At 51.8% G+C, this 10,591-nt stretch overlaps 5 protein-coding genes across 5 annotated transcripts; 3 read left to right on the top strand and 2 right to left on the bottom strand.

Annotated features, from left to right (window-relative positions):
- Positions 1 to 2,045: 2,045 nt before the first annotated feature.
- TGAM01_v200554 (hypothetical protein) lies at positions 2,046 to 3,260 on the top strand (the record flags this gene model as incomplete). The annotated part of the gene is made up of 3 exons (XM_018808164.1): positions 2,046 to 2,302; positions 2,364 to 3,057; positions 3,135 to 3,260. 3 exons carry the CDS (start codon positions 2,046 to 2,048, stop codon positions 3,258 to 3,260), a joined length of 1,077 nt encoding a protein of 358 aa, XP_018658564.1.
- Positions 3,261 to 3,512: 252 nt separating this feature from the next.
- TGAM01_v200555 (hypothetical protein) lies at positions 3,513 to 4,178 on the bottom strand (the record flags this gene model as incomplete). Its single annotated transcript, XM_018808163.1, has 1 exon — positions 3,513 to 4,178. One exon carries the CDS (start codon positions 4,176 to 4,178, stop codon positions 3,513 to 3,515), a length of 666 nt encoding a protein of 221 aa, XP_018658563.1.
- A 2,879-nt stretch (positions 4,179 to 7,057) lies between these two features.
- On the top strand, positions 7,058 to 7,571 carry TGAM01_v200553 (actin; the record flags this gene model as incomplete). Its single annotated transcript, XM_018808162.2, has 3 exons — positions 7,058 to 7,064; positions 7,194 to 7,224; positions 7,412 to 7,571. 3 exons carry the CDS (start codon positions 7,058 to 7,060, stop codon positions 7,569 to 7,571), a joined length of 198 nt encoding a protein of 65 aa, XP_018658562.2.
- A 1,690-nt stretch (positions 7,572 to 9,261) lies between these two features.
- Positions 9,262 to 9,963, bottom strand: TGAM01_v200552 (peptidyl-tRNA hydrolase domain-containing protein; the record flags this gene model as incomplete). The annotated part of the gene is made up of 2 exons (XM_018808161.1): positions 9,262 to 9,672; positions 9,769 to 9,963. The coding sequence occupies 2 exons, from the start codon at positions 9,961 to 9,963 to the stop codon at positions 9,262 to 9,264; spliced, it is 606 nt and encodes a 201-aa protein (XP_018658561.1).
- A 466-nt stretch (positions 9,964 to 10,429) lies between these two features.
- TGAM01_v200551 (hypothetical protein) lies at positions 10,430 to 10,582 on the top strand (the record flags this gene model as incomplete). The annotated part of the gene is made up of 1 exon (XM_018808160.1): positions 10,430 to 10,582. The coding sequence occupies one exon, from the start codon at positions 10,430 to 10,432 to the stop codon at positions 10,580 to 10,582; it is 153 nt and encodes a 50-aa protein (XP_018658560.1).
- Between the last annotated feature and the right edge of the window lie 9 nt (positions 10,583 to 10,591).

Here is a 10,591-nt window from a genome sequence, read left to right as displayed (position 1 = left end):
CGTCCTTTTGTTGGCGTAAGGCTTAATTCGAGGTATCGGCTACTTGTCTGGCGAAATTTGAAACGGCCGGTATAGCTCGAGAGGAAATGCTGCGCCGCAGGCGTCGGTGCGTCGCCGAGAACAGGGCGCGGCTGGATAGAGGAGAAAGTAAAGGCGAAGAGGCGCTTCGAGAACTGAGCTTCGCAAAGGGCGCAGCCGGACGGGGTGACGAGGTGGCAGGAAGGAGATGTTGTGTCGCGCAACTAATGGACCCTCGAGCGGTTCCAGGTTCAAATAAGAACATGAAGCGAGTGCTAAAGCTAGTGCTTCGTGTTGGCCTGATGTTACAGTGGCGGGGGCGGGACATTCGGGTGGATCATATGCTGCCAGGGCCCTGTAGTGGGCTGTAGGGGCGATAGCAGCGACTAGACAGCGCTATAGCGCGGCATGATACTGCGCTGAGGTGGCACCTTGCGACATGCCATCGATCCTGTCGCGGTGCCATTGAGAGATTTACATGAGATCGCAGCGGCTGACGGCGTTTTGTTGAGGCTGGTACCCATCGCATCGCAGCTGGATCCGCAGGGACCCTTTGGCGCTTCCAGCTCCCATCGCCAATCAACTGCGCCCTGCACTATACGGCGGGCAACACCATCGGGCTTCGCCTCAGAGCCGGGCCCGTGAATGCGGCTGCCTTGACTTTGCGTTCGGAATCCCACAGAGGCCCAAGCTGTTGTTTACTCTGTGCTATGTAGCTAGTATACAGTCCCTGCGCGGTGCTAAGGCGGCCTTTTACTAACCTGCAGTTCTCGTGCCTCGCAAACCTGACTTTTTCCCTGCGGCCTCGTGGCCTACGTACGAATGCCCTACGTAATTCTATGGCGACTACCCAAGGCAGGCGATTTCTGGCCCCTTCGACAGCGTTTTTCGAACATCTAAGCGGCTTGCTAATCTCCACTCCTCGCAGTCATGTTACCGACATAGAGTCAAGACAAACCTCTCTCCAGTCCTGGGCGGAACTGGCGGGGAACGTGACAGACGAGGACCCGAGCTTACGGGTCACATAGATGCTAAGACATTCTCTATAGTATTATTTACTAACAATGAGAGCGGATCTTTTTGCTACTCTAGTCGAGCTACCCTCGTCACGAGCCTTTTCCGGATTCACTGAGCTCTGGGACGAGATTGGCAAAATGCAAACAACGTCATTTCATCCAAGCTACTCAATAACAGGCGTTAAGCCCCCCAAGAGGCGTGCCGAATGAAGGAACATTGAATGCTTTCGTACGAAGTTATCTTGAAGTAGCATCTGGTAGCTGCCATTTTCAACTACCGAGCAGCCGCAGCGTCTATTGTTGTGCTTAAATTAGCATCAGCGGCTTTTCTTATCCCTATGGCGTGACGAAAAGGCGTCGGATCTGCAAAAATAAAGTAGGTACCTAAAGTGAGGTAAGGTGGCTTAGGCTGAATAGGATCTAAAGGGGGCCACTGAAATGCCTAGATGGAATCATGCATACGTCTTGGGCAAGTCCCATAGTTCACGATCTGCCAGGTTTTCATTCATCATGGATTTTATACTCTGACGCAAGTTGTAGATAATCTTAGTTAGAGAGAGCATTCATAGGATAGAAAACGAGCTGCAATGGCGACTTACACGCCGGCACCCTTGGCAGTTTCATACAGTGCTATATTTTTCAACGCATAGCTTTTGGCAAGACAAGAGCTCAGGTCTATTCTTGAGAACAACCACCTATAGTAGCTGAAAATTGACAAAATTGATCAATTTTCAAATGTTCTTGGCCAAATCTGTAGCCTCTCCTCTGTGAAACGGCCTGTCCATCGGACCCGAGGGCTCGTTCAGTTCGGAGTACGGGCCGAGGTGCATCTGCACCGCCACACGTTTTCCGGTCGCAATGTGGCGCCAACCCTGGCCGGGATTAGCCTGTGGCTAGTGCCTTAGCAGAGGTTAGCAATTGGAAAATTCCCGTTGTCTCGAAGTAAAGTGGTGGGGAGATCGAGAAACTTCCTACGACGAGGCATTGAGGCCTTTTGCTTTGGGCTTGACAATGGCGGCTTCCCGAGAAGGCGTTCGCCTGGCAAAATCCTTGAGGCAAAAATTGCCAATTCATCAGTCCGCTCCGCTATGCGCAAGAGGGTTTGCCTCGACCAGAGCGGCACAGAATGCGACCGTGAAGCCGGACAGCATCGCCGATATCGAGTCAACCTCTTCATTTTCGACACCGCAGCCTAGTAAAGATGTCCTTAAAGCTTTCGAAGAGTCCCAGCAACAAGGCCAAACAGAACGAAGGCTCCCTGGTAACCGGTACGTTGCTGCCTTTTGCAGACGCATTCTGCAAAAGCTTCGCTAATAGTAAGAATCCTAGATACCAATATCATCCTCCCAAATACAACCGAGGCCCTCTGCACCCAGTCCAGGCACCACCCTCGTCCGAACCGACTGCTCGTGACTTCGTTCCTGGACCGTTCAGCTTCCCTCGCTTGAAGCACACATATGACAGCACCATTGCGCCTGACCTCATGACCCTCACATACAACCATACCCCTCCTGGGACAGTACCAGTCGAATCGCAAAAGGGAAATTTGCGCCAATGGGACGGATCTTCTCCATACCACAAGAACCGACCGAGCAGAGGACCAAGAGGTGGAGGCTCGTCAAGACTGGGAATATTAGAGCGAGACATCTCCTGGCATAACATTCCTGAGATCGAGGCTGTCACCATCAACTCCTATGCTCCTCTGGCCGCCGACAACAAGGAGTATCTTCATGTGGCTCGAGCCGTTGTCCAGGCTATCAGCGGCCAGTTTCCCGATGTCACGACCGTGAAGCACAACGTCATCCACTGGGGCGTCCGAAAGGGATCAAAGGCGGGTGCCAAGACCACCCTGCGCGGCGCTGCGGCATACGACTTTGTCGATAAGCTGGTGACGTTGGTTCTGCCCAAGATCAAGGATTGGCCCGGTATCAAGGCATCCAGCGGCGACGATGCGGGCAACATTGCTTTTGGCATGAGCCCTGCCTGGATGTCGTACTTTCCCGAGATTGAGTTCAACTACGATGTAAGTGGTTTCCCGAGATTGAGTTCCGGTGTAATTTTTGTTTACGAGTAGCTGTCATAACTAACGTTTAATAACAGATGTATCCTCCTAAGCTGATGCCTGGTTGCGATATCTTCATTCACACCACTGCTACCTCCGATAGGCAAGGCAGGCTGCTCATGGAAGCATTGGGATTCCCTTTCTACGGAAAGGTTACGCATTGATGAACATCACGTCGGCGATTTGGGAGCATGGGGTGCAATAAAATTTGCGGGGCAATATATAAAATGTATAACAACGTGTATCGTAAAAGCCATGATCGTTAGACACAATGTATGAATATTGTAGGATACCTCTGTTCATCAATCTCTGCCGGTTGATCCATCCAATACTTGCTGAACGCCTCAACTCCGCCCAAATGTCCGTTTTTCTTCTCATTTTCCTGTAAAATTTATTCAAAACACTTTTCATGATTTTTACGCCGAAGCCCCATTGGCGGCAGCCTTGACCTTTTCCCTAAGTCCATGGATGACAACATCAACGGCTGCCATATCAGCAGCGTCTGTCTTGGCTGCAGTAAACCCTCGCTTATTCAATTCGTCCGCGCAGTGATCCATAGAAGGCTGGTAATTTCTAATCGCAGAGCTCAGCGCATAGATTGCCTTGCGCCTGACGTCTTCGGCCTCATCCTCCTTCAGCGCCATCTCAATCAGAGGAGTGACGCCGCCAATCGCCAGCAGGCGCTCTTGGGTGCGCTCGTTGTTCTGAACAGCGGTGCCGACGCACCAGGCCGCCATCTTGCGCAGCTCGCTCTCCTTGCTGCCCAGGTGCTCGAGCAGCGGGGTCCACAGGTTGAGGTTGGCAATGTTGTTGGCGTTGTCGAGGTTCTCAATGAGCTGCTCAAAGTTGTCGAAGGCGATGAGCTTGTTCTCCAGGGTAACCTCGGGGTCGCCGATGATCTCCATGGAGCCCTTCATGAGGTCGGCATCGGAGGGTCCTCCCATGAGCGCGGCCATGAGCTCCGGGGTGAGGTTTGTTGGCGGCGGTACTTGGGCATTGGTTTCAGTGGAGGGGTCATTTTCGCCGGTGGTGGTGTTCTCGACGCTCCATCGCAGGAGGTCGTTGAGTCGCTTGTCGCCCATGGTAAATTATGTGGCGGTTTAGCGAGAATATGTGTGGATATCTCTGTAATATGAAGAGGATGAAAGGATCAAGATATGGAGCAGCAATCTGAAATTGAAGATGTTCGCCAAATCTCAAGTTTTCCGCTTGTGGCATTCATGCGGCTTCTGGAAACTTCAAGAAGGCTTTAGTCTGCAAAGGGACTAGTGCCACAGAACTCCCTTCCAGCCTTACCAGGGTTTAATTCTAGTCGAATCCAGGGCTTTATCATCAGCTTCATTAATTAAACTGGTTATGAATCAAATTTCCAAGAGAGAGAATCTGAAAGGCTATCATTCTGAGAGGAAGTCTCCTAAAAGACTCTCGATTTTCCTTTGAGTTTTCGATAATTGTTTTGACGCCTGGCATTTTTCAGGACCAAATCCAAGAAACGGGTATCAAAATGTCAACCCCACTTGTTCATCTCAGAACCCAGACGATGGCTTTGCACCCCGAGCTCCGTACGAGTACGACCTGTAGCCGGGCTGTCATGATATGCTGCTTACTTAACTGATACTTAAGTTAGAGAAAGGTTATTTGGCACCCCAATTCTGTTATACAGCACTCCAGCTATAGCGTGGGCTACTACTACTGCTACTGGTGCCGCTAATGCTACTTTAAAATGCATTTGGCAGTTGTGTATTTTAATACATAGCCTGGCTGACATGATGAGCTACAGCTGGGGTGCTGTATAACTTTCCCTCGATTTAGACTGAAGTTTGTACTACTGTTGGAGTCCAGCTGGTTCTCCTGCATACAGCCCTTCTTCTTGGCGTCAAGTGGTGGGATCTTACAAATGACGTAACGCAGCGTAAAGTCCAACAAAGAGCTCCGTAGGCTGAAGGGAAATGGGACGATTCTGCTAGATACTGACAGTAATGCTGTGATGCATAAGTCATTGGTAAGTAGGTATGCTTCCGAGTATCCAGGCAGATGGAAATAGAAACATTCAGCCTTGGAGGATGGTGTAGCCTTAGTCCAGAAGCCACGCGTTGTCTGGAAGCTAAGACGGTCTCACAGCTGTCACAGTGTCGCCTCGTCTCGCTTCGCTCGCCCTGCATTCTGGACCAAGCCGTCTGCAGCGCTACGCGCCATGCAGCTTTGGATCTCCCGGGAGATCTTGATCCAGCATCAGACTAGGACTTTGCACGCCCTCTATAAGTAGAATAGTAGAGCTAACGGCTTTACCACCTATGTGATACCCTACACAGTTTATATCAAAGAAAGAAGACTTATCCACATGCCTCACGTGATGGTCCGAGTAGAGTCGAATTCTTTGAACAGCTGGAACAAGGCCAGAAGGCTTAGGGCGGCACTGGCTTTAACCGCAACTGGATCGATGTGTTGGCGCGGCCGAATGAGCTTGGCTGGGGAAATTTGATAGCGAAAAGGGGGCTAAGAACCGTCATCAGCTTCTTTTGGTGCGCCTCTGCGCCTCTGCTTACTGGTGCATGCTCAGCGACTGGCGTATTACGCATTCGATGCGCGGATAAATCTGGGGATTTGGAATGCAAGATGCCTAACTCAGAGATTCACTGGAATACTGCTGCCTTTGAGCGTGTGTGAGATGCTGTAATCTCTCTGCCTAGCAGCAATAAGCTTGATTCAGGCTTGGAATCAGGCTTGGAATCAGGCTTGGAATCTCGTTGCAGGGGCATGCGTAGAGCACAGGCAATTTGACAGTTTGTCAGGAGAGGGAGGCTCTTGATGCAGAGAAGATCAGGGAGCCTTGAAGAAAGAGCACTACCTGTTTTCTATCTTTCCAGGCAGTTGGTACGACGCGGTAGTCAGCAGCAAAAGTCCGCAGTTGCTACCAGCCACACATTGTACCCCCTTAATAATGCGGCTGTCATCGAGCTTAGGAGAAGGAGGGGCTATCAACTGGGAGAGCTTCACAAAAGTGCCCCTCTCTACGCATCATCGCATGCTGGCTCATCCGTCGGCCTGGGAAGATCTGTTTACACTCCGTAATACCGCTGAAACCGAGTGTGTTATCCAGGGAGGACAGTTGTGAGGACAAGGCAGCCGTTTTTTGCCATCGAATGGATGCCTCAGCCTTGGCGGGTTGCGTACTGGGACGCGTACGATGAGACATCCGATTGCGCTGAGAATCTGGCTGCCTCGACTAGTAATCCGTTGCCTCTGGCTCTCCCGGTGATTGCAATCAGGCGGCCAATTTATGTATTCTCGAGCTCGTAGGACGCACTGCTCCAGCGATGGACGTGAGCATGGCCTCGTACCGTGCGGATGGAGCTTTCTTGCAAGGTGACGATAGCGTTGATCTCAGCCCCTCTCCTCCCCCACTGATAGATGCCTTGCTATAGCGACCTAAGGGGACCCAAGGAGAAAGCCGAGACCTAAACGAGACCTAAAGGAGCACAATAGCAGGAGAGCGCTGAACAGCCACCGCCATGAGCCAATCATTAAAGCGGCAGGCAGCGCTGCATGGTTGGCGGGCGCGCGCGGTACTCCATGGGCGGCGACCAGGTACCTCGCACAAAGCACGCCGCCGCAGCGGTACCCAAGCCCGACCGCCGAGGTACTTTGCGCTAAGGCGGTCTCGCCCTGGTTCGCCGCCTCCCACACGCGGGCCCCACCAGGCCTTTGTCCCGCCCACAACTCTGTGCCCATCGTGGCAGCGGAGATACATACTTCCCTCCTTTCCTCCCCCTCCACTCTTTCTACTTCTTCTACAGCACCCCCCAATCGACAGCTTTCGACCTGCGTGTCACCTTAATATTTCCTCACTTCGTCCTCTGTTCTCATAGCTCTCGAGACCCTGCGATCGCGCGAGCTTTCTTCGTCTCTCTTCGGTTTCTTCATTCACCTTTTCACAGTTTTCATCCTTTAATCAGTCACAATGGAAGGTACGTCGACCTTGCCACGCAACACCGCGTCCAGCCTCCTGATGCCGAGGCCAATCGAGCAATCGTCGTCGTGATGCCTCGCCGTGAATATCAGGATATTGGCTAACATATGGATTTCCCGCACTGCAGAAGAAGTTGCTGCCCTCGTTATCGACAATGGGTAAGCTTCCCCGCCATTGTCTCACCGACATCATATCCTCCTTGTCCCTCCTGTTCTGCGGGCTCAGGAGGCACGGTCACGGCCTGCCAGCCACGCCACGCAGGAGGAACGACAAATTGCATCTGCAACTGCATCATACAGCAGTGATTTCGCTTCTTTTGAATTTGAAAAGCTGACAACAATGCAGTTCCGGTATGTGCAAGGCCGGTTTCGCCGGTGATGACGCTCCCCGAGCTGTTTTCCGTGAGTACCCCACTTCTGCTCCCTTTCCCACGCAACTGCCCGCCAGAGCTATACGTTTTGGGGCTATTGGGCATTTGCGCGCCGCCACCGCACGCTTTGCTTGACATTTTGCTAACGCCGCCAAATAGCCTCCATTGTCGGTAGACCCCGTCACCATGGGTAAGTTGCAATAATCAACACTCACGTGCGACCGCCGTCAATTTTGGTGGTCGCGTTTTGAGCAGCATGGATCTGACCGAACCTCCTCCAGTATCATGATTGGTATGGGTCAGAAGGACTCCTACGTCGGTGATGAGGCTCAGTCTAAGCGTGGTATCCTGACCCTGAGATACCCCATCGAGCACGGTGTTGTCACCAACTGGGACGACATGGAGAAGATCTGGCACCACACCTTCTACAATGAGCTGCGTGTTGCCCCCGAGGAGCACCCCGTCCTGCTCACCGAGGCCCCCATCAACCCCAAGTCCAACCGTGAGAAGATGACCCAGATCGTCTTCGAGACCTTCAACGCTCCCGCCTTCTACGTCTCTATCCAGGCCGTTCTGTCCCTGTACGCTTCCGGTCGTACCACCGGTATCGTTCTCGACTCCGGTGATGGTGTTACCCACGTTGTCCCCATCTACGAGGGTTTCGCTCTGCCTCACGCCATTGCTCGTGTTGACATGGCTGGTCGTGATCTTACCGACTACCTGATGAAGATCCTGGCTGAGCGTGGTTACACTTTCTCCACCACCGCCGAGCGAGAAATCGTTCGTGATATCAAGGAGAAGCTCTGCTACGTCGCCCTCGACTTCGAGCAGGAGATCCAGACCGCTGCTCAGAGCTCCAGCTTGGAGAAGTCCTACGAGCTTCCCGACGGTCAGGTCATCACCATCGGCAACGAGCGATTCCGTGCTCCTGAGGCTCTGTTCCAGCCTTCTGTTCTTGGTCTTGAGAGCGGTGGTATCCACGTCACCACTTTCAACTCCATCATGAAGTGCGACGTCGACGTCCGAAAGGATCTCTACGGCAACATTGTCATGGTAAGTGATTTTCGCGTGAGACAAATTGGTTGAATAGCAGCGCTAATCATGCATTTCTCAATCTAGTCTGGTGGTACCACCATGTACCCCGGTCTCTCCGACCGTATGCAGAAGGAGATCACTGCTCTTGCTCCTTCTTCCATGAAGGTCAAGATCATTGCTCCTCCCGAGCGAAAGTACTCCGTCTGGATCGGTGGTTCCATTCTGGCTTCCCTGTCAACCTTCCAGCAGATGTGGATCTCCAAGCAGGAGTACGACGAGAGCGGTCCGTCCATTGTCCACCGCAAGTGCTTCTAAGGTACGTGACTTGAACAAAGAAACCGGTGTTTGTTACAGATTGCTAACTGCCGTTCAGAAGCTACGCGAGGTCAAAGACAAAACCTCACATCCTTCGCCAATCACTCATGCCAAGCTCATGGAGTCGACAAATCATGCAGTGTCTCCATGGGCTCGCATGTATTGCGATCGAGTCTCATATTTACGAAAAGTTTTTGACAGGGTCAAGGAGATGGGCGTTGGCTTTTCTCTGATGAGGATACAACGGCTTGTGTATGGCAGCTGGGCTGGATGCGTAACGCGGGTCTAGGGGCTAGAAGCTTAGGTTGATACAAATATTTATTTGCTTTCCGGTCTTAGAGAGAAACATGTTGAATGGAATTCGTGATAATAACAGTATCTTTAACGCATGATGCACCCTGATTGTACAGCCCTATCCGGCAAATTGTCTCTAAGGCATTGATTGATCTCTTTATAGGGACTCTGGCAAGCAGTTTTATTGTGAATGCCTATGTTGGGAATCCTGCCCTGGTTGGATGTTATTGGTGGCAGTGGTACTACTGCTGGGACTATTACTTGTCTCTTTACCCGTGTCACTAGTTTGTTTAACAATCTCGTCCGGACTATCTTCGAGGGTGGCGGCGACTTCGGCGTCGGCCTCTTCCTCTCCCTCTTCCAGTTGCCTGTACTTTCGCCGACTCTTCTTGGCCGCGCTATCTGCTTTCTTCTTCTTTAAAGCTCCGACTATGGCTGAGCGGCTCTGGTCGCCATTGACGAATTCATCCACCTTCTGCGCCAATATCTCTCGAGCTTGTTTGCGGTTCTGGCTGCGTGATCGAGTGGCTTGGGACTTTACGACGATGCCGGTGGGGATGTGCTTGAGTTGGACTGCGGAATTGGTTTTATTCTAGCAAAGGGACCCGTGTAAATATCGCTTCTCCTTGTAAAGAAGCTTTTCCTCAGATTTTTGGAGCTGAAGAATGCTCTGTATATCTGTACGTACAATCTTTTGGCCGCCGGGGCCGCTGCCTTTGAGGTATGATTCTTCGATTTCGGAATCCGGGGGAGGTTTTGGACGGGGCGGGAGGGTTTTCAAGAGAATGGCGCCAAGGGTGCTGAAGGATTGAAGGCTCGGGATGGCTCTGGCCGATTGTGCGATGGGAAAGGTTCTCACGAAGAAACTAATGGGGCGTGACATGGTCATTTGGTCAACGAAGAGCTCTGCAAAGCATAGGTAGAGGATTTGAGTTGAGTTATGAAGCTGCGGATCATAATCCTGTTGCAACAAGATTAGCCCATAATGGCGCCCAGCACAGGCGGGCTATCCGTAGTGGGCTTAGGGAACATCCGCCAGTGGCTACCGGAGAAGCACCGCTAACCGGGCGGGCGCTACAAGGTTGGGCAAGGGGACCGGAAACACTGCATAGCGACATCCCATTTACGATTTCCGGAGTCCGCCTCTTTTCTTCTTCTTCCTTTTCTCCTTCTTCTCATCTGCACCAGCGAAACCGAGAACCAGCATTCAAACACTATCGAACCCAATCTTCCACAGACACGACGAGAAGGAAGAATCAATCGAGATAAAGAGACGACTCGTACCGCTCTGCGACGCAATCACATTCGGAAACATTTAAATCATCCAAGAAAATTAGTTATCGTTCAAAATGGCGTCCCTTGTGAAGCTGATGGAAAAGAAGATGCTTCAATTCGACGTGACATTTGCAACGTATATGTTTACGCCGATGGAGAAGTTCTTTTTCTGTAAGTCTTTGTCCTTCCTGTTCTTCGCCTACTTATCCGGCGTTCCCTTTTTCTAACCCCCCCCC

This window comes from Trichoderma gamsii (assembly GCF_001481775.2).
Source record: "Trichoderma gamsii strain T6085 chromosome Unknown Scaffold_2.2, whole genome shotgun sequence".
In the NCBI taxonomy this organism is placed as follows: domain Eukaryota; kingdom Fungi; phylum Ascomycota; class Sordariomycetes; order Hypocreales; family Hypocreaceae; genus Trichoderma; species Trichoderma gamsii.
The sequence above is the reverse complement of the archived record's forward strand: the minus strand, read 5'-3'. Positions and strand labels throughout refer to the sequence as shown.